The sequence below is a fragment of the Dasypus novemcinctus genome, chromosome 19 (assembly GCF_030445035.2).
Source record: "Dasypus novemcinctus isolate mDasNov1 chromosome 19, mDasNov1.1.hap2, whole genome shotgun sequence".
Classification (NCBI taxonomy): Eukaryota; Metazoa; Chordata; class Mammalia; order Cingulata; family Dasypodidae; genus Dasypus; species Dasypus novemcinctus.
The window spans coordinates 53,622,852-53,646,199 of NC_080691.1; the positions used below are offsets into that span (position 1 = coordinate 53,622,852).

General features: G+C 49.1%; 2 gene segments (V, D, J or C); both read right to left on the reverse strand.

Annotated features, from left to right (window-relative positions):
* LOC101413443 (immunoglobulin alpha-2 heavy chain-like) overlaps positions 1–23,348 on the reverse strand; it is a 353,255-nt gene that overhangs the window by 32,445 nt on the left and 297,462 nt on the right.
* LOC101416078 (immunoglobulin gamma-1 heavy chain-like) lies at positions 13,195–15,667 on the reverse strand. The segment is given in 5 exon segments: positions 13,195–13,622; positions 13,777–14,106; positions 14,217–14,258; positions 14,640–14,927; positions 15,664–15,667. Coding segments are annotated over 5 exon segments (993 nt in total).

The window sequence follows — 23,348 nt, forward strand, 5'->3', positions numbered from 1 at the left end:
GACAGAAAACTTGGTCTGGGGGAAGGTGGAGTCAGAAAATCAATTAGCCCTCCCCTAGCACACCTAAGGGAAGGGGACTGTAGGACATGTGTTCCAAACTTCCAATAGCATATTTAGGGTTCCTGGTGAGGTGTAGGTGCCCTCTCACTGGAAATAAAGAGCCATTGTCTTCTGTGTTGAGTTGGTTCACAAAGGACCCAATTGAATCTCCTACCGGACCCCTCACACAGCTTTCCTACTGCCTTTGGAGAGAGGGAAGTGAGGAAGGGAGAAAGGGGGAATATCAGATCCTTGAGTGTTTTATTTAACTGCAAAGAGGATTCCTTGCTTGAAACTTTGGTTTTTGTTGTTGTTGTTGTTGGTTTGTCTTCTTGTTTTTCCTTCCTCTTTATCCCCCAAGGCCCTTTTTCTTTGTTTTTCTTTTTTACTCTTTCTCTTCTTGCTTGCTTGCTTCCCCCTCTTTTTTTTGTGTCCTTCACCTTTTTTTCTTTTTCTTCCTTTCTTTTCTTTTTACTTTTTAAATTTAGGTGCTATAGGGAGTGCTTTACATTTGCTCTGTTTCCTCATCCTACATTTCCTCTTTTCTGTGTGTATTGATTCTGGCCACCAAAACTATCCCCTTTCCTCTACATTTTTCTATCCTCTATCATTTATTTATTTCTCTTACATTCTACCTCTCTTTGTTTGGCTCCCAAAAGTCTCACTTTTTATTTCTAATACCTTTGTTCTGCTTTCTGTCTTTTATTCAGTCTTTATATTATTGTCTTTCTTTTCTCTTTCCCTCTCTCATGAAAACACTTATTCCTCCCCATATTCAGTTGACTGTCTCATTATAGGTACTCTACTTTACATGCTGTTATAACTCTACACAACTTACATGAGTCTAATATCCATTCTCCTATATCTCACATGGTTCCTCTGTTAACATTTCCTATCAATACTACTATTATTCATTTTCTTTTCTTACTCCTTTTGCTTTCTCTGGCCCTAATATTTTCCTTCAAGTGAACTTAGCCAGCAACAAGAAAATAGAATAAGAAGAACAAAGTGACAAAGAGAAGACATAATACATACACAAAAACCACAACTAATTAAACCCCAAGACTAGACAAAGAAGCCAAGGAACTGATTAAACCCATCAAAATAAAATGATGATCAGACAACAATAAGAAATTACAATCCAAACCAATAATCAGAGAAGAGGCGGGCGGGAGAGGGTGCAGGCTGCGGCTACTCTGGCTGCTGCCTCTGCTGGTCTCAAAAACAGTTTTTTGAGCATTAGAAATTCTTCAGAACCAGGTTGTTTTGGGATTTTACAGGTCAGGAGGTGTCTGGACATCGATTTTGTGGGAAGATGCTACAGGGAACACCTCACATTTGCTGGGTTTCCTCATCCTCCATTGCCTCATTTCTGTGTGAGTTGATTTTGGCTACCTACACTATCCCCTTTCCCCCACATCTTGATATACTCCATCATCTACTGTCTCTCCTATATTCCACCCCCCTTTCTTTGATCCTTCAAATCGTCTAACTCTTAATTTCTGATACCTTTGTTTTATTTTCTGTCTTTTATCCACTCTTGAAACTATTGCCTCTCTTTACTCTTTCCCTCTCTCACGAAAACACTAGTCTATTAATTCATACCATATTCCTCCCATTTTCAGTCGACTACCTCATTATAGGTACTCTACTTACTGCTATAACTCTACACAACTTACATGAATCTAATATCCATCCTCCCAGATCTCATATTGTTGCTCTGTTAACAATTATTACCAATACTACTTTACACATTTTCCTTGCTTACACAATTGCCTTTCCCTGGCCCTAACACTTTCCTTCAAAGTGAACTCAGCCAGCAATAAGAAATTAGAATAAGAAGAACAAAGTGACAAAGAGAAGATATAATACTTATGCAAAAACAACAGCTAATTAATCCCCAAGACTAGACAAAGAAGCTAAGGAACTGATTAAACCCGTCAAGATAAAATGATGACCAGACAGCAACAAAAATCTACAAACCAAACCAGTAATCAGGAAAACATGGCTGAATCCAATGAACAAACTAAAAACCAGGAAAGGAGCAGAACTTCGCACAAGTAATTAAAGATCTCAGAACATATATCACAGACAAATATAATGAAGTAAAGGAAGAGGTTAACAATATGAAGACAACACTTGGAGGGGAAATGGCAGATATAGGCAAAAAGATAACAGATATGATGGGAATGAACACCACAGTTAAAGAAATAAAAAACACACTCGCAGCAAATAGCAGCAGATTAGACGAGGCAGAGCAGAGAATTGGCGATGTGGAAGATGGTACATTGGAAATCAAACAGATAGTAGAATTGATTGATAAAAAGATAGAAAAAATCCAGCTAGGACTTAGGGACCTGAATGACAATGCAAAACACACAAACATACGTATTATAGGCATCCCAGAAGGAGAAGAGAAGGGAAAGGGATCAGAAGGAGTGTTGCAGGAAATAAATGGCTGAAAACTTCCCAAATCTACTGAAAGAGACAGATGTACATATCCAAGAAACGCAACATACCCCAAATATCATAAACCCCAACAGGCCCACCCTAAGACATATATTTGTCAAAATACCCAACGCTCAAGACAAAGAGAAAATTCTAAAAGCAGCAAGAGAAAAGAAAACCATCACATACAAGGGATGCTCCATAAGATTAAGTGCTGATTTCTCATCTGAAACCATGGAGGCAAGAAGGCAGTGGTATGATATAGTCAAGGTACTAAAAGAAAAAAAAATTCAACCAAGAATACTCTACCCAGCTAAACTTGCATTCAAAAATGATGGAGAGTTCAAAATATTCACAGATAAACAGAAATTGAAAGAGTATGCCAACAGGAACCTCCCCTTCAAGAAATTCTAAAGGCAGTTCTGCAGGAAGAAAGGAAAAAAACAGGACAGACAGAGTTGGAGGAGAGTGTAAGAGCAACAAAAAAGACAAAAGGAAAAGAAAAAACAAACAAACAAAATATGACAAACACAAGTCCAATCAAAATATGGCTAACATAAATAATTCCTTGAAAGTAATAACACTGAATGTCAATGGATTAAACTCACCTATCAAAAGATTCAGACTGGGACACTGGATAAGGAAATATGACCCATCTATATGCTGTCTACAAGAGACACATCTTAGAGCCAGAGATTCAAGGAGGCTGAAAGTGAATGGTTGGAAAACAATCTTACAAGCAAACAATAACCAAAAAAAGGCAGGAGTAGCTACAGTAATATCAGACAAAATAGACTTTAAATGCAAAACAATTGTGAGAAACAAAGAAGCATACTACATATTAGTGAAATGGACAATCTCTCAAGAAGAATGAACAATCATAAATATTTATGCTTCTAACAAGGGCGCCTCTAAATATGTGAGGCAAACGCTGGAAAAACTAAGTGAAAGAATAGATGCATCTACAATTATAGTGGGGGATTTTAATACACCACTATCAACTCTGGACAGAACATCTCAAAAGAGAATCACTGAAGAAAGAAAATATTTGAACAGTATATTAGAGGAGCTGGATTTAATAGACATATACACATCATTACACCCAAACACAGTGGGATATACATTTTTCTCAAGTGCCAATGGATCATTCCCCAAGATAGACCATATGTTAGGCCACAAAGAAAGGCTTAATGAATTCAGGAAGATCGAAATCATACAAAATAATATCTCTGACCACAGTGCAGTGAAGTTGGAAACCTGCAAGGGCCAGAGGCCCAGATTTCACACCAAGATATAGATATTAAACAGCACACTCTTAGAAAAACAGTGGGTCAAAGAGGAAATCTCAAAAGAAATCAATAACTACCATGAAACAAATGATAATGAAAACACAACATACCAAAACTTATGGGATGCAGCAAAAGCAGTACTGAGAGGGAAATTTATAGCCATAAATTCATACATGAAAAAAGAAGAAAGAGCAAAAATTGAAGAACTAACTGCACATTTGGAGGAATTAGAAAAAAAACAACAAAGTAATCCCACAGGAAGAAGGAAGGAAATAACAAAGATAAGAGCAGAACTAAATGAAATAGAAAATAAGAAAGCAATTGAAAAGATAAACAAGACCAAGAGCTGGTTTTTGGAGAATATCAACAAAATTGACAAACCTTTAGCGAGACTAACAAAGAAAAAAATAGAGAAGATGCAAATACACAAAATAAGAAATGAGAAAGGGGATATCACCACTGACCCCACAGAAATAAAGACTATCATAAGAGGATATTTTGAAAAACTATATTCCAACAAAAACAACAATTCAGAGGAAATGGACAAATTCCTAGAAACACACAAACAGCCTATATTGACGAAAGAAGAAATTGAAGATCTCAACAAACCAATCCCGAGTAAAGAGATAGAATCAGTCATTAAAAACCTCCCAACTAAGAAGAGCCCAGGGCCAGATGGCTTCACAGGTGAATTCTACAATCAGCTCCGGAAAGAACTAACACCAATCCTGCTGAAACTCTTTCAAAAAATTGAAACAGAAGGAACATTGCCTAACTCATTCTATGATGCCAACATTACCCTAGTACCAAAACCAAACAAAGACACCACAGGAAAGGAAAATTACAGACCAATTTCTCTAATGAACCTAGATGCAAAAATACTTAACAAAATACTTGCTAATCGTATTCAACAACACATTAAGCGAATTATACACCACGACCAAGTGGGATTCATTCCAGGTATGCAAGGATGGTTCAACATAAGAAAATCAATCAATGTAATACACCATATAAACAGATTGAAGGAAAAAAATCACATGATTATATCTATAGATGCAAAAAAAGCGTTTGACAAAATACAGCACACTTTCTTGATAAAAACACTCCAAAAGATCAGAAAACAAGGAAATTTTTTGAACATGATAAAGAGTATATATGAAAAACCCACAGCCAACATTGTTTACAATGGAGAAATCCTAGAATCCTTGCTCCTAAAGTCAGGAACAAGACAAGGATGCCCACTCTCTCCACTCTATTTAACATTGTCTTAGAAGTACTTGCTCTTCCCTGGCACCGAGGGATCACTACCAAATACCAGCTGAAGATGCAACTAGAAAATGACCTTGAATTAAAGGTTCAATGCGGATCAGCAGAATATCCCTGTCTACATATAATAACATGACTTTAAAATGCTGTTTGACCTAATGTAAGGGGGAAATGGAAAGGACAAATGAGTTTATATGGCTATGAGTCTCTAAAAAAGAGTCTGGAGGTTGTCAGAAGGATTGCCCTTATGCACACCTGAGCAGAGTCCCAGAGACAGATAAAGTAGATACAACCCCAGGTATTGGTTCTTTTGAGGGCTAAAGAGACCCACAGGTTCTATGGTCATGGCAGATGGAGTTCATTGCCATGTCAGTTGGCCCTTCTTTGGAGCTGGTGTTTCTGCGTGATGGAGCTGGACTCAGATGGGATCTCTTTTCACAAGACTTTCATGCTACTTTACTGGAATTGTATTTGGTGCTGAGGTTTAAGATACATCTAGGGGATTTCAATCTCTGGACTGACAATATGATAGCCAGGCCCTGAGCCTCAACAGACTTCAGCTCCTACACTCTGATTTATTGGACTTACCCCACTCAGCTAACATGGAGTTGAAGAATGTCAACCACCACACCATGGAGCCTAGAGTGCTTACAACTGAAAGCAGGAGAATTGCATCCAGTATCCATGTGGAATGTAAGCCCCCTCTTGACATAGATGTGGAATGGACACAACCAAGCCAAGGTCCACAGGAAGGAGGAATACAGTAATGATTAGAGTGGACTTAATGATATTCTATTCATGAACTATTGTGGTTAATAATCGATAAAATGTGGCATTGGTGTGGAAAAAGTGGTCATGGTGGCTGCTGGGGGCGGGGAATGGGAGGAAGAGATGAGATGTGGAGGCATTTTCGGGACTTGGAGTTGTCCTGGGTGGTGCTGCAGGGAAAATTGCCCGATATTGTATGTCCTCCCATGGCTCACTGGATGGAACGTGGGAGAGTGTGGGCTATGGTGTGGACCATAGGCCATGGGGTGCAGCGATGCCCAGAGATGTACTCACCAGATGCAATGGATGTGTCATGATGATGGGGGAGAGTGTTATTGTGGGGGCAGTGGTGGGGTGGGGGCGGTGGGGGTGAATGGGGACCTCATATTTTTTGAATGTAATATTAAAAAAAATGAATAAATAAACAAAAGAAAACAGAATAGAGGTATTAGAAATAAAGAGTCAGAAAAATTTGGGGCTAAACAAAGAGAAGTGGAATGTAAGAGAAACAATAAATGATGGATGATAGAAAGATGTAAAGGAAAGAGGATAGCATTGATAGGTAAATTCAGTACACATAGAAAAGAGTAAATCAAGGAAAAGGAAGCACAACAAATAAGAAATGCTGCTTGTAGGACCTAATATTAAAAAAGGAAAAAAAAAAGGAGGAAAAAAGAAAGAAAGAAAAAAGTAAGCAAGAAAAAGAAAAAAAAAAAAAAAAAAAAAAAGGGCCAAGGGAAGATAATGAGGATGGGAAAACAAACCAAAAAATAAGACCAGACAAGGCTTCAAGCAAGGAATCTTCTTTGCAATTGTATAAACTGCTTAGGAGTCTGACCTTTCCCTTACTCCCTTTCTCACTTCCCTCTCTCCCAGGGCAGCAGGAAAGCTGTGTGAGGGGTCCCATAGGAGATTCAAATGGGACCTTGGTGTACCAAATCACTACAGAAAATAATGACTCTTAATTTCTTGAGAGAGTGCACCCACACCTTGCCAGGAACCCTACATATGTTATTGGAAGCCTGTAAAGCATGTCCTACTGTCCCTCTCCCTTAGTTGTTGCTACAAGAGGGCTAGTTAATTTTCTGACTCCACCTTCTTCCATACCAAGTGTCCTATTCCAGAGTGTTTAGGTAGATCAGGCTCTCTCAGCAGATTCACCTCTCCTCTCTTGCTAGGCTCTCCCCAAGCCAGCTAGTATGCTCCTCCAAGCTCAAAAATAGGGGTGACCAGAAAATTGATCCTTTATTCCTTGGGCTTCTCTGTGCCCTCCACCAAAACCCTTGCACTCCTGGAGTTAGTCTGAGACCAGAGGGCTAGGGAAATGTTGGAATTCAGGGAATGCTGTGCTTGGAGAATGGAGGCCTGGCAGAATGTGGACTTAGAGTATGTGTGTCTGGGCAATGTGGGTTATGGGGGTTCAGGGAACACAGGCTTGGGGATAGTGCATTTGGGGAACACGGGGCTTGGGAACGCTGCCACGTGAGCGGTGGGTTTCAGGGAAATCTGTTGTCCTCAGCCATAGGGGGAAGGGTTTGCCTTCACACAGCTTCTGGTTTCAGTGTTAGAAACCCGCAGTTTTACCTTGAGCAAGGAATACTTCTGTTGCAGTCTCTCCAGATCGACGTTCAGACACCTCTTACTTTGTAGGTTCCTCAAATAGCCTGCTCTGTCAGGACTCCGTTCCCACTCAGCCCGTCCTTTGCAGGAGAGATGATGAACATGCACTCATTCAGACACCATCTTGCCCCATCTCTTGACCTACACTCTTTTACCAGGGTCACTGTTCATTAGGGGAAAGGAAATGATCAGACATTTCATTAATTATTAGATACTGACTCAGAAGTGACATTAATTAGAGGAGACCCAAAACATAATGTAGTCCACTAGTCAGAGTAGGGGCTTATGGTAGTCAATGACAGATGCAGTTATAGCTCAGTTCCATCTTTCAGTGGGTCCAGAGGGGCCCTGAACTTATTCTGTGGTTATTTCCCTAGTCCCAGAATGCATACTTAGTACCTGGAAGAATTCCCACATTGGATTCTTGAATTGTGGGTTGGGGGCTATTATGGCAGGAAAGGCCAAGTGAAAGCCCCTAGAAATGCCCCTACCTAGCAGAATAGTAAATCAAAAACAATACTCGAGAATGATTATTATAGTTTAATTTGTAATAGCTCACCTAATTTGCCTGTGATTGTTTTATTTTTTCCTGTTTGGGGGAAATTTGTATTATTGTTCATGATAAATTCAAAGTAACTATTAAATGGCTGATTACATGTACAATCAACCAGGGAGATGGCTGTTACTGTGGGGGGAGTGGTGGGGTGGGGGCGGTGGGGGTGAATGGGGACCTCATATTTTTTGAAGGTAATATTTTAAAAAAAAATGAATTAATTGAGTAGAATTTGGGGAAAAAATAAAAAATAAAAAAATTAAAAAAAATTTAAAAAAAGGAAAAATGATTTCAGAATTTAGAGAGAGAATCTCCATCTCTATTTCAAATAATCATTCTTAGGGGGAGGCCATGTGCTCATCTGTGTTTTAGAATGATCTCTGGCATCCTGTGGGAATCACATGGCTTCTCACCTCTGGCCTTGCTGATGCTGGGTGGACCTCCTCTGCCCAGCCTCCACATGGCTTGGCCTCCCCAGGCATCCCCTGCCATCCTATGGCCAGGCCCTGGGCACTCAGGTCAGTGCTGCTGGGCTTGTCTTCCATGACAAGGACACAGCTTGATGAAAGTCAGTTGGGACAGCCCACCCGAGGGCACAGAGTCAGTCCTGGGACCTCTCGTCCCTGCCCACACTGTGGAGCAACCCCGCAGGCCTGCAGGGAGTCTCCTATCTTAAGAAGAAAGTCCCTGGAAGGTGCACCTACTCACCCTGAGGAGGCAGGACCTTGTGGCAGGTCCTACAGTGTGGCAAATGCAGGTGGGAAGGAGTCAGAGAGGGGGAGAAAGCTAGAAGTTTCTGGAAACTGTGTTTGTGGAAGGAGCTCCTGGACCCTTGAGGTAGCCGAGATCTTCCTGATGTGCTTTATACTAGAATGGCATGAAGTGTGAAAGCTTAATAAATCATTTTTAAGGATGGTTTATTGTCATTTTAAAAAAGTAGAAACAAATGCACATTATAGAAAATTAAAGGGCTTCAGAAAATTAAAATGGAGAAAAAATAAAAACTACCAAAGCTAAAGTTATGATGTTTCTTTCGAGCAATTTTTCTCTACAGAATCCCCCACTCTGCTCCAAATCATCATTAATTGAGTTTCTATCCTTTAGCGGGGTGCCCTGTGCAGCTGTAAAGGGTCCTTGTGGAGCTTGGGGCTCGGCCTGCAAGGCCTCCCCAGCCCCCTGCCTGCAGCATGCCTGAGATGCACAGCACACAAGGATATTTCCTTTGCTCGTGGGCATCTGGTTTCTTCTGCGCTGGCTCTGAGAAGCCATGGGAGACACATAACTCAGGGGGCTGCTGAGGCCCCTGGGGCTGTGGACAGTGCCAGGGTCCACAACTGCCTGGTTCAGTTCACCAAGGAGGGGAGCCCCTCTCTTCTGCTGTACCCCTAACCCCACTGCATGATCACTTGCTGGACACCTGGCCTCCAGGACCAGAGCTGTCCATGTCTGCACTTCCTGCTCTCTGAGATGCTCTTACCAGTGATTCTTCTTCTCCCCTCCCCTTTCTGAAAGACCCACTGAGGCTGCCTCTCACCATGGCCACGCTCTGCCTAGGCCCCTCCCAGGAGGCCTGTCAGTCTGGTCACCTGCTGGGCTCCCTGTCCTTCCTTGGAAGCATAGATGCCCAAGAATCAAAATAAAGTAGACCTTTTCCTCATGCCAGGGATGCACAGAAGGTCCAACGATGGAGTCTGCCCAGACAAGGGCCAGAAAGAGGAGTGACTTTCTGTGGTCAGTGGTAATTCTCGGCAACTGACTTTGACAGTGAGGAATCCCTCTTGCAGCTTCTGTGGGAAACCTTTGTTCCAGGGAGTCTGGGCAAGGGTGGGGTCCCTATTCTGGTTCCTGTAAAGGTCTGCCCTGCCCCCAGCAGACACCTGGACATTTGTCCCTGGCATTTCCCTTTCTGGGTGAAACTGCACACACTGCCCTGGAGGTAGTGACTTGCCTGGACCTGAAAAGGGAGGGGGGCATGGACTGATGCTCTGGCTCCCAGTGTGTTGAGCTCCAGGCGTGCACATGGCCCATCTGTGCCCCCTGGCCAGCATTCCTGGTGGCTGCTAAACATATTTGCTCAGTTACAAGGGGACCAGTGGGAGTCCAGACAGCCAGGGTTTGGGGAGATAGAGACTGCTTCCCACAAAGTTCTCTAAAGTGATGGAGATGGGGCAGTGGTTCCATGTGTGGCAAGGTCAGAAGGCAAGGTCACGGGCTTGGGGTGCATTCAGAGGGTTGCAGGGGAAGGGGACAGTGTGTCAGAAGGCAGGGGTGCAGGCCTGGGGTGCTGGCTTGAGCTACATGAGGACAATTAGACTTGGCCTCTTTGTTGTGGTGCCTGGGACAGGGACAGCAGCCCCTCTATGTACAGTCTCTGGATGTCCGAGCAGGAAGGGTAGCTCTAGGCCCCCTGCCCGATCATGTTCCTGTAGTCGGGCACGATCGTCCGCTTCAACTCCACTACCGAGGAGAAGATCCACTTCACCTGTAGACAGACAGATGGACATGAGGTTGTGAGCCAGGCAGGACGTCATGGATGCTGTGGTCCCCATAGTCCCTGCCACCCCTGTGGCCACCACCGTCCCTTCTGCCAACTGCGCCAGGGCCCAGGCTGATAGAGCACTGGGCTGGTGTGTGGGGGCAGTTGGTGGTGCATAGTGGGAGACCCCAGGGAGGGCCCACCTTGAAGAGGGTGACGGTGGCACTGTAGCACACACTGAGCAGGAAGAGGGTGATGAAGATGGAGATGGTGGTCCACAGCCCGTCCAGCTCCCCGTCCTGGGCCTCAGCACAACTCTCGTCCGGCCACAGCTCTGCTCAGAGAATAGTGGGGTCAGGGGGCTATCCCAGCTGCAGCCTTTGGGGGAGCCAGTTCCCTCTGACCAGTCCAAGTGAAAAGGACAGGATGGGAAAGTCCAGGTGGAAGGGCCCTGTCGGGGCTGAGCTGGTCCTCCCATGTCCCCTGCCCCATATTCTCTGGGCCATGCTGCATCGCTATCTCTGAGCCTCTCAGGGAAGTACTTGGTTCCCTCTCAACCAAGGAGCATTGTTTTCATCCCCATCCCACTCTTCCAGCCTGGTAATAAGCTGCAGTGGTGTCTCCTGGCCCAGACGATGCCCAGGGAACTGTGGGCCTTGCTCTCTGCCATCCACCTAGTGTTGGGGCTGTGGGAACAGTGTATAGGGGGGGCCTAAGGAAACAAGGCAACCCTGAGCCTTCTAAATGTTCCTTGGGTCCTGTGGCCACAGAGAAGAACAGGGCTGAGGAGGGGCCCTCAGGGTCAGGGACAGTGATAAGGGTGGACCACCAAGTGAGTGTTGTGGGCAGAGGTGTGTGTGTAAGCATACAAGGATGTGGAAGTATAAGTGTGTGAGTGTGTGGACATGTGGGAATGGAAATGTGTGTGAGCACATGTGAATGTGAACATATGGGCATAAGAGCATGTGAGCGTGTGAGCATTGGAATACGCGTAGACTGAGGGTCTGAGCATGTGGGAGTGAGAGTGTGTATGAATGTGTGAGGGACCATGAAGTATGGGCCTTAGAGTGTGTGAGCATAGGAATGTGTGTGTGTGAGCATGTGGGAATGTGTATGTGTGAGTGTATGAGCATGTGTGTGTGTGTATGAATATGTGTAGGGTGAGTGCATGAGTGTGCAGAGTGTGTGGGGAGTATGAAGTGTGCGAGTGTGACCATAGGAGTATGCAAGCATATGAGGATGTTGGAGTGTGACATTGTGAGTGTGTGAGCATTTGTAACTGTGTAAGTGTGGGGAAATGGGAACACATGGGAGTGAGAGTATGTGAATGTTTGAGTGTGTGGGAGTATAAGCATGCAGGAGTGTGTATGGGAGTGTGAGCAGGAGGGAGTTTGTGGAAGTGTCAATGTGTCGGAGTGTAAGCTAGTGGGAGTGTGTGAGTATGTGTGAGTGTGAAGGAGGGAGACTATGTGGGAGGTGAACATGCATGCATGTGAGTAAATGTGGGTGTGAGCACGTGAGTGTGTGAACATGTTTGTGTGTAGGTATGTAAGCTTGGGAGCATAGGAGCATATGGTAGTGTGAGTGTGTGTGAATGTGTGGGCATGTGAGCTTGTGGAAGTGTGAGCATGTGAACATGTGAGTGTGTGGGGGTTAGCTTGTGAGCATGCAAGTGTGTGAACATGTGAGAGTGTGTGGCTAAGCATGCAGATATGTGAGCATGAGAGTGTGTGAGCATGTGGGAGGCTGGCAGCTGTGTTGGAATAGGTCTTTGCCATCACAGTAGCATGTGGCAATGTGGGGAACACCTGCTCTAGCCCCCAAGTCAGGTACTCCTTGAGCAAATGTGGTGGGTAGGTCTGGGCATGGGGTTCTCATGTCTTGGGGGGAAATCGTTGTTCCTGCATGTGGAAGTAGGGCCAAGTCATAGCTGGTCAGTGAGTGGAAGAGCAGTGAATTGCCCTCTGGCTGCTCTTGACAGCTCTGATAGGCATTGGGAAAATAGCAGGTGCCTGAAGGAACACTCAGATGGGCACCTGCACTGTGTGAGTTTCCAGTGTGTCAGGTGTGTATGTGTGTGCAGGTGGGAAGATGGTGCTGGGAATTGGGGGCTGCTTTGCAGAGGGACTTGTTTGCAGTTGGCCTGGGCTCAGTGTGCATGTGGGGATTGGGAAGAGGCCGTCCCTGGGGCAGATGGGCCCCCTGCCTCTGCCTCTTTGGTGCATCAGGGTTAGGGTCCACACACATGTGCTGTCCCGGGCCTGTGGAGGGATGGAGGCTGGGGTAGAGCTGCTGCCTCCTGAATGTGCCGTTTGTAGCCCAGGTGGAAAACCAGGGCATGACTGCACATTCACTGGCCCTGGCAGGCCCCATAAGAGGATCCAGAGCTACCAGGGGACCCCCAAGAGACTCACTGGACAGGGTCCCTGGGGACAGTTTCCCGACTGTGCAGGCATGCACAGCGGCAGATGCTATGAGCTCATTTCCCTCTGAGAGCTGCCTTTTCCCACACTTGGTATGCCATGCTTGAGTCCCGAGAAGCTGTTGGCTGAAGAACAGGGGCCACCTCTAGTGAAGAACCCTTTGCCTGCTGTGACAGTCCCTGAACTGGGCTCCCCCTGAGCAGCCTGTGCAGACCAGCATGCCCCCTGGGTTCCATTCTGGGACCTGCTCTCTTCCTAATGGTGGGAACAGAGGCCTCAGCTTGAGGAGCTTTGGAAAGAACCATGCCAGTCTCGCAGAATCCCAGGGCTGTGCTGGGTGCTTTATTTCCATGCTCGGGTGCCTGGGAGGTATTTACATGGGGGCCAGGGAGCGGCGCTCTCTGGCTGCACTCATTTACCGGGAGTCTGGGAGACAGTCTTCTGTGTGTAGTGGTTGTGCAGGGCCTCGTGCATTACGACACAGCTGTATGAAGCACTTGGTGGCCATTTGCTGCGAGGCAAGGTGAGCTTGCTGTAGAGGAAGAAGGTCCCATCCTGCTGCTTCACCGGCGTGGTGGACATGTAGCTGCTCTCAGGCATCGGCTGTCCATTTTGCTGCCATTCAACATCAATATCATCGGGGAAGAAGCCATTCACCATGCATGTGAGGCTGACTTTGTCCTTGGACAGCTCTTCCGGATGTGGGGCAAAGGTGTACACCTGTGGCTCCCGGGCCTGCCCTGTGGGGACAGAAGAAAGCACAGCTGGTGACTCCCAGGCACAGGGCTGACCTGAGCTGTGTGGACCACCAGGGCTGGGGACAGGTGGAGGCAGCCATGGGGTCCCTACTGCCTCCCTGGATACTCCTCAGCCTGACCTGTGGCCCTCACTCACCCAGGGGTTTGGAGATGGTTTTCTCCGTGGGTGATGGGAGGGCTTTGTTGTTGACCTTGCACTTGAATTCCTTTCCCTTCAGCCAGTCCTGGTGCAGGATGGGGAGTGTGCTGACCACACGGATGGTGCTGTTGTTCTGCTCCTGCCGCTGCGTTGGCTTGGCTGTGTGCACTTCCACGTTGTCCACGTACCAGTTGAACGTTACATCGGGTTCATCGTGGCTCACATCCACCACCAGGCATGTGACCTCAGGGGTGCGGGTGATCATGAGGGTGTCCTTGGGTTTTGGGGGGAAGAGGTAAACTGACGGTCCTCCCAGGATGTCACGACCTAGGGTGAGAGACAGGTAGGTGAGTTGGCACCTGGGTGGGTGGATCCTCTTGGGCACTTGTCTTATCTCCCATCATCCCACAGTTGGCAAAGCCCTGGCTGCTCCTTACCTGGGCAAGGAGGGCATGGACCCGGTACAGAGTCGAATGAAACTGCAAAGAGAGAAGACTGGGGTTACCCAGGTCTGGGAGGAGAAGAGGTGGCCAGGCAGGGACAGGGGAAAGTTCTGCACTTAAGGGTTTGGTCAAGGCCATGTACCCAGGACCTGGGTCAGGGATCTCCAACCTGGGCCTGCCCTGTCCTGGGGTTAGTGTCCAGAGGACCCTTCATTGACCTTGTGTAGGGGCAGACAGAAGCTTTCAGTTTGAGGAGATGGACAGGAGGCTCCAGACCTCCCTGGGCTGGGGTCCCAGCTGCCCCATTCCCCTTGCTGATTCTGGTGGAGGTATCCACCCCAGGACTGACCCTGAGCCTGTCTTACAGAGCACACCAGGTTGTGGGTGAGGCCCCATGCTGCCCACCCATGTCCTCACCAGACTTGTCCACCTTGGTGCTGCTGGCCGGGTGGTGTACATTGCAGGTGAAGGATTTGCTCAAGCTGCCTGAGGGCACAGTCACTGAACTGGTGAGGGAGTAGAGGCCAGAGGACTGGAGGATGCTCGGGTAAGTATGGATGCCAGCTGTCACAGACCCTGAGTTCCATTTCACCGTCACGGGCTCGGGGAAGTACCCTGAGACCAGACATCCCAGGCTCTTGGCGTCACTGGATTTCAATTGGCAGCGGGGAGACAGCGGGAAAACTGTTGGGGCTGTGGTGGTGGCTGCAAGAGAGGAGGCACAGGTGTAAGCCAGAGCCTTACCTGCCTGGTGCTCAGGTCCTGGACCGCTCCATTTGCAGCTCCTCCAGGGCTCCTGCTACAGCAGTCTGATGGGCATCAGGCGCAGACACAGTTGGCCCCACCAGCTTCCACCTCAGCCGGCCTGCCTCTCAGCAGACTTCCAGGACCTGCGCTGGCCTCTCTGAGTGCAGAGCCCCTTGCTGACTTATGTGCTTTCTGGAGGAGCCTTTGTGGGATGGGCTGCCCATTAGTGGGCCTCTGCGTCCCAGGGGACCTCTCGTGACCACCTGCTGTCAGTTTATCTGAGGACCTCTGGCTGCTTCCTCTCACTCAGCTTATCAGGTGACCCCTGCGCCTGGCCCATCGGCCCAGCGTGGCAAGTGGGGACCTTCCTGGCATGGCAGACCTCTGTCACCTCCTTCATGTAACACCTCTTCCCCTCTAGGCCTGGAGCCGCTCGTCAGCCCCACTCTCTGTTCTCCTCATTTCTGGGTCTCCTGGACTCAGTCTCCCTGCAGCGAAGGCACCCCAGGTCCCACATCAGGTCAGCGTCCGTGCCCTGGAAGTGTTCTCTGGGGATGCGTGTGCCCCCTCCTCTGCCCTCCTTGACCCCCATCCCTCCAGTCCAGGTTCTTTCTAAACCTGTCCCTTAGGGCTCCAAATGCCTGGGCCCACCAGTCCATCCTCAGATGCCCCCACTTCACTTCCTGCGGCTCACCCATGGACCCTTCCCTGAACCCCACCCTGCCCTCCACCAGCCCAGCTCCTGGGCTCAACCTATGCTTCTTCCCAGATCCTTGCTCACCCCTGAAACCTCATCCCCACATGGTTAGTTTTTCCTGAGCTCAGCCCCAGGTCCCACCTTCTTCCCCCTTCCACAACTGAGCACAACTCTCAGCTCTGGTAGGAGCCCTGCACTTGCCTTCAGACCCCTCCTCTTCCAAAAAACAGCCAACACGTCTAGGTCCCAAGGTGTCCCCATTCTCCTGGGCCTTGGAGGAGATCACAGTTCACCCTGCCCCAGAGTCCTCAGGCTCTAAAATCTAATGCTGACCTAGGCACGGCCTTGGACCCTCCAGCACCTCTGCCATGAGCTAAGCCTGGCCCTCCTGCTGTTGAGCACCAGTTCTCCCTGCAGGCCTCCCCTGTCCCTGTCCCTTCTGCTATGACCCTCCTGCCCATCCCTTTTCCCATCACAGCTGGCCCTCTGCCCAGCTGCTCTGCCAGCCCACATCCTTCTCTCTGTGTGCGAGGGTCACCTGAGCTTGACTTTGCATTGGCTCCCTAGCTCCAGCTCAGGGCTTCCTTTTGTCAGGCTCCTTCCCATTGTCCCCTGAGCCCCTGGCCCTTCACAGCCCTGTCTGCCCTGCTCTCCATCCCATTCCTGCTTACTCACCTGCCCCTGCGGTGTCTCCCAGGCTGATGCCCTCCCTCACCCTGTCCTGTCATCTCCCTCCAGCTCCCTGATGACCTGCCCTTCCTGCACCTCATCCTGTGTCCTCTCCAGGGTGAGCCTGGAGGACCTACCAGGAAAGGCTCCTGGCTCTGTGCACCTGGAACCCAGGAACTGTTAGGCTTGAGAACCTCCCTCCCTTTTGGCCCACTGCTTCCCCTGCCCCAGACAGTGTTTGATCCCTAGGGAAGCAGGTTGCCTGGGGCACTGGGCACTGAACAGGGGAGCCCTTTCTCCCTGAGCTTTTTCAGAACTGCAGAGATCCTGCCTCTCCTGCCAGCCCTCCTTGCCCCTGCACTCCTCATCTCTGCCAGTGCTGCAGCATCTGCCACCATTTCCACCAGTCTTGCCCTAACAGTGTTCTCTGCCTATATATAATTGGATCTCCCTGGATCCCTTTCTTTCCTGGCATTGGCCTTGATCTCTGGAGCTACCAGAACCCCTGTTCACTATCTAGCCAGCCCAACTCCTTAGTTTTTCATCCCATCAGAGTCACCTACCTAGTGCCCTAGCCTCACTTTCTTTCCTACTTACTTCTGGACCTTTGGTCTCCCAGGCTCTTTCATTTGGCCAAATCAGCAGCCTCGTGCCCACCAGCTCTCAGATATTCAGTCCCCGGGCCTTGAGATCCACTGTTCCAGGTACCCCAAGGATTATGTCAGGGCCCTCCCACCTTCCTTCCCTTCTTCAATTCTCCCTCCTTATTCCAGCACAGCCTGGCTCCTAGCACAGCTCTTGGTTCTTCCCAGCCACCATGGCTCTGGGCACATCTCTTCCTTGAACAAGTGTCCTAACATTTGCCCATTCTAGCTCTTTCCTTTCCTTCTGTCCTCCACCTGCTCAGGTCTGCCCTGCCAAGCTCAGCCTTCTGCATTTCCCCCCAAGTCTCTGGCACATCGAAACACTCGGCTGCCCTCCTGTGATGGAACAAGAGCTACAATCCAGAAAACTCTAGGGCACCAACACTTGCCAAGTGGGAACCCCAAGCTCTGCCCACAGCTCTGAGCCTTTCACTGTCCTGAATGCTTTTCCCTACTCTGAGCAGCTTCCAGTCCTGCCCGACTCTGCCTGCTTCACCCTGCTCTGGGCAGCATGCGGCACAGCCCCACCTGCTTCTCCCTTTTCTGGACAGTTCACTGCATTACCCTGATTTGCCTAACTCCCTGAAGTGGACAGCTCTCAACCCTTCTTTCTGTTCTAGGCAACTTCCTGCTCTTCTTAGTCAAGCTGGTTTCTCCCTGCCCTGGACATCTCCCAGTTCAGCTCTGCCTGTTTCTCCCTGCTTCAAACAGTTCCCAGCCTATCACCACCTGCTTCTCTCTGCTCTGGACAGCTCGTAGCCGATTGCTGACTGCTTGTAATTGCACTGGGTAACTCCCAGTCCTGCCTAGTCTTCCTTGTCCTGAGAAGCTACCAAACTTTCTCAGCCCTGCTTGCTTCTCCCTTCTCTGGGCAGCTTCCAGCCCATCCCTGCCTGATTTTCCCTCTCCATCAGACCAGCCCTGCCTGCTTCTCCCTGGTCTGGACAGCTCCCAACCTGCCTACTCCTTCCTGCTCCAGGCAGCTCAGAGGTCAGCCTGATCTGCCTCTGTCTGCTCTTCGTAGCTCCCAGCCAACCCAACCTGCTTCTCCCTACTCTGAGCTGCTATAGCCTTTCCCAACCCTGCCTGCTTATCCCTGCTCTGGGCAGCTCCCAGCCCAGCCTCACCTGCTTCTCGCTGCTCTGTGCAGCTCCCACCCTAGCCGTTACTGCTCCTCCCTTCTCTGAGCAGCTATCACCCTTTCTCTGTTCTGTCTGCTTCTCCTTGCTCTGGGCAGCTCCCAGTCCAGCCCTGCCTGCTTACCCCTGCTCTGGGCAGCTGCCAGCCCTGCCTAGCCTGCTTCTCCCAGCTCTGGGCAGCTCCCAGACCAGTTCTGCCAGCTCTTCTCTACTCTGAGCAGCTACCAGCCTTTCCCAGTCCTGCCTGCTCGTCCCTACTTTGAGGAGCTACCAGCCTTTCCCAGCCCTGCCTGCTTCTCCCAGTACTGGGCAGCTCCCAGAACTCCCCAGCCCTGCTTGCTCCTCTTTGCTCTAGGTAGCTACCAACCTTTCCTAGCCCTACTTGCTACTCCCTGCTGTGGGCAGCTCCCAGTCCTGGTCTCTGCCTGCTTCACCCTGTTCAGCTAAACTCCCAACCAGGCCATGCCTGTTTCTTCCAATGCTGGGCAGCTCCCAGCCTGTCACTGCTTGCTTCTCCCTGCTCTAGACAGCTACCAGCCCATCCCTGCCTGCTTCTCCCTGTTCTGGGCAGCTGCCAGCAATTCCTAGCCCTGTGTCCTCTTCACTGTTCTGGGCAGCACTCAGTCTTTCCCAGCCCTGCTTGATCCTCCCTCCTCTGAGCAGGTAAAAGCCTTTCCCAGCTCTGCTGCTCCTCACTGCTCTGGTCAGCTCCCAAACCTGACCTTCTCTGCCTGCTTCACCCTGTTCAGATCAGCACCCAACCCAGCCCTGCCTGCTTCTTCCAAATCTGGGCAGCTAACTGGGCATCACTGCCTGCTTCTCCATACCCTCGACAGCCCCCAGCCCATTGCTGCCAGGTTCTCCCTGTTCTGGGCACCTCCCAGCTCTACCCTGCCTGCCTCTATGTGCTCTAGGCAGCTCCAACCCCTGACCTGCTCTGGTCAGCTTCCTGCTCAGCCCTGTCTGATTTTCCCTGCTCCATCAGCTCCCATTCCAGCCCTGCATGCTCCTCCCTCCTCTGAGCAGCTAGCAATCCAAATTTGCTTGCTTCTCTATGTTCCAGGAAGCCCCCAGCCCAGTCTGACCTGCTTCTACGTGCTCTGGGCAGCTCCCAGCCCTGACCTACTCAGATCAGCTTCCAACTCAACCCTGACTTCTTCTTCTTGCTCTGGGCAGCTCTCAGATGATCGCTTCCTGCTGCCCCATGTTCTGAGTATCCCCCAGACTTTCCCAGTCCTGCCTTCTTTCCCTGCTCAGGGCAGCTCCCAGCCCAGTCTTGCCTGCTTCTCCCTGCTAGAGAACCTACCAATCCTTCCCTGCCCTGCCTGCTTCTTCCTGTGCTGGGCAGTTCCCAAACTGGACCTGCTCTGCCTGCTTCACCCTGCTCAGATCAGCTCCCAACCTTACCTTGCCTACTTTTCTCTGCTCTTGGCAATTCCTAGGTCATTGCTGCCTACTGCTTCATGTTCTGTGCAGCTCTCAATTTTTCCCAGTCCTGCCTGCTTTTCCCTATTCTGGGCAGCTGCCAGCACTTCCTAGCCCTGTGTGCTCCTCTCTGCTCTGGGCAGTTCCCAGCCTTTCCCAGCCCTCTTCTTTCTCCCTGCTCTGAGCAGGTCCAAGCCTTTCCCAGCCTGCTGCTGCTCCCTGCTCTGGGCAGCTCCCAGCCCTGACCTTCTCTGCCTGCTTCAACCTGTTCAAATCAGCACCCAGCCCAGACTGCCTGCTTCTTCCAAACATTGGGCAGCCCCAGCCTGTCACTGCCTGCTTCACCATGTTCTGCACACTCCCATTCCCCTGCGCCCTTCCCCACTTACCCTGACTCACAAAAGCTCACAGCCTATGGGGACGGCACCCATGAAGCCAGAGTCTTGGTGTGGCTCCAGCACCCACTGCTCCCCTAGCTCAGGCAGCTGCTCTTTGGTCTGTACATTGCACATGGGTGGCTCTGACTGTTTTGGACGTCACGCACCAGAGGTGTGAATCCCTCTGGGCAAGCCTGCAAAGACTAAAAACCGGATTGAAACCTGCATGGCACGCCTGCTTCCTGAACTTCCCTTTTCTTCTGGGTGGTTTCTGTCTGAGCGGGCATGGCGGGGGGGGGTGTCCAGGCACCCTGAGGATCCTTACATGGATGCCTGGGGGCAGGGTAGGATTGGTGCCCTGGGACCCAGCTCTCACCTGAGTCTTCCAGAGCACCAGGGGAGATAGTGGGGTCTGAGAGGTCATGCCTTCTGTACTCTACCTCTGCAGAGCTCCAGGGCTAGCCTGGGTCTGGCAGCAATTACAGCCTGCTTGGCCGGATCACCTGGCCCTCCCTGCTGTCCTGGAGCATAAGGGCACAGAGCCCCAGGGAAGGAGGCCAAGTCTACTTGTAGGAGGGATTCCCTGGGACCTCTTCCTTGAGCCCTTGGCCACCCTTCCAACCCCAATGGGCCCTTGTCTTTGCCCTGGGGTTAATGCAAAGTGAGCACAAGTCTGTCCTAGGACCAATAGGATGGTTCTGCCCTGTCTTGCTCACAATCCCTTCCCTGTCTAATCCTTATCCATTCCCTCCTTTTTCCTCCGTGTCGACTGTGGAAAGTCCATCCCAATGAGAGAGGCTGATGGTGCCTGGGACCTTGAGAAGAAGTTAGGTCATCTTCCCATTAGGCCTTGTTGGGCACACCTGGAAGGGCTCAAACCATTCCTCTGCCAACCCGTGTGGTCCTGGTGTAGTTGTAGCTGGATGTCCCAAGGGCTGGGAGGGCTCTCAAAGGAGATGGCATCAGGCAGAGATATTTAGAGGATGACAGTCATGTGATTGCAGTATAGCTCGCTACTGCACTGGGAGGCATGATAGCTAGAGTTGGTGGCCAGCGTGAGCAAATCCCTGGAGATGAACAAGGGCAAACACCCTGCTCCAAGGAGAGGTCTGGGGCACTCAGGGAGTGGACACCATTCCAGGGATGCTTCTGCTCAGAGAAAGGCAGGGGCTGAGTGTGAAGTCATGGATCAGGCCTTGCAGGGAACATGACTGGAGCTGCAGAGCCTGGTTAGACACCCCTTGCAGCTTTAGTGCAGCCAGCACAGAACCATGTGCCAGCAACTTCTGACAATTCTGTGTGTCTTTGGGCTCAGGATCTGGAATGTTCCTATGGCTTGTGAATCTTTCAGAATATATTACCAGCTCAGTCACGTGAGCTTTGAGGGCAGAAAAGGGGCTTTTCAGCTAGGCATCTGTCAAGATGCATCTGGGAATAGCCGCTCCTTGGCAATGGAACCTCAGCTCACCAATTGTCATGAGACCAGGATTACAAAAGTAGGAAAGGACGGAGAGGTCTGGAGAGCCATGGGCAGTGACCTTACTCCCTCCCATAAACTGGGAGTACCCCTCTTCCTTGATTATTCCGGCATACATTATGTTTCCTGAGCCACCTGGGAGGATCTCTCATTTGATTGGTTGTGTCTTGGAAACAGTTCTCCTGGTCATCACTGCCCTCAGGGGAACAGCTGAAAATCTGATGTGCAAGAATCAAATGTGTATAGTGAAAAACAGCACCTAGCTAAGAGAAAACATGCTTTCCCTCCACTCCTGCTCATGGCCTTCATGCATGGAGGGGACTTGAACCCTCAGTTTCCTACATCTGTGAGAGACATAGTTCACAGCAGCGCACATTGGCATTCCTGTAACTAAACCTTGGGCTTTGGATTGGGGTTCCTTGGTATCCCTCACCCCAGAAATGCATGCCATAGACCAGGAAGGCATTTTTGGAGAGGCCAAGAGCATGGGGGAGAGATAGAAATTGTGTTGCTGACCAGGCCTCATCCAGGGTCACAATTCCCCCTTCCGTGTTCACTTCAAGATGTCCTTTGAGAGTTCAAACAGGCCACTAGTGTCCTTCTTGTTCAAAGTCTTCCTTCCTTGGAAATGAAGACCTCTAAGCAACAGAGGCCAATGTTGTCAGAAGCAAAAAGTTTAGGCACTGTCATTAGGAAGTCAGGATGTTCTTCAGTGGACTGTGGCCCACTTCCAAGTATCTCAAACAACACCATGCTCAGAAGTATTCCTCACACTATTCCAGTTCAATGTTGTCCTCTGCTGTGACCAAGAGGAAAAGTTGAGACAGTTGTGTCACCATGATCGTGAGCTATTATCACAAATCCCAATGTCTCTTAAATCATAAACCCAAACCAGTATTTCCTAAGAATGAAATGTCCATAATAAACACCCAGATAGCATTTCAAATCTCCAACACCTCTTTAGTCTTACAGGATGTGACAGTTAATTTCATGTGTCAAGTTGGCTAGTTTAGGATGTCAGGTTTTTTGGTCAAGCAAGCATGGGCCTTATTGTTCCTGTGAGAGTATTTCATAGATATTTTCAAATCATTGGTCAGTTGATAGCATCTATGGCTCATTACAGGTACAGTCCACAAAGGGAATTGCCCTGGGTAATGATGGCAGTATACTCATCCAGTCTGTTTGGTGTCTTAAAGGGAGAACTAAAGGTTTCGGAAGTCACAGAGAATTTCTGCTTTTACTTAAGCCAGCCAGCTCCTTCTGGGGAATACATTTCACCTTCATTGGGTTTCCAATTTGTGGCCTGCCCTATAAAATTTGCACTTTCCAAACCCCACAGACACATAAGTATATCGTGTTGGTTCTGTTTTCCTGACTAATACATTGGCCCAACTGTCGAATTACCCAATGAGAATAAATGTGATGGGTGGTGGTGGTGGGGTAGAAGGCAGTAGTCTATACTTGTAAAATAATCCCCAAGCCTTGCAACCAGCATGGAACCAGGGGCATAAGTCTTAAGCAGCAGAAAGAATCAAGAACATGTCCCAACTGTACAGAGAGTTTAGAAGATTTAGAGGAAGAATGAAAACATATTTCCAAGGTTTACCTTGTCCTAATAAAAGTAAATATAAATTTAAGAATTATTCCTTTTTAATTGAGCACTTGAAGAAACTTCCCATACTAATTTTCTACCCATAACCCCAAGGTACATTGGCCATGCACTTTCCACTTGTGAACCTTCACCTTCTCTTATGGCAACACATGCAAAGTGGCTTGGTATTGTTCTGACGAAATTTCCAGACTCTTCTTTGATCTCAAAGCAATCTCCACCAGGTCCCAGCCACAGTGAGTGGAAATATTTGAGGTTTGTGCTAAGTGGTGGTGGCCAGAGCAGGGTGGACAGAGAATCCTCTCTCCTCTAACTTATGGAATATCTTCAGATCTACACTGC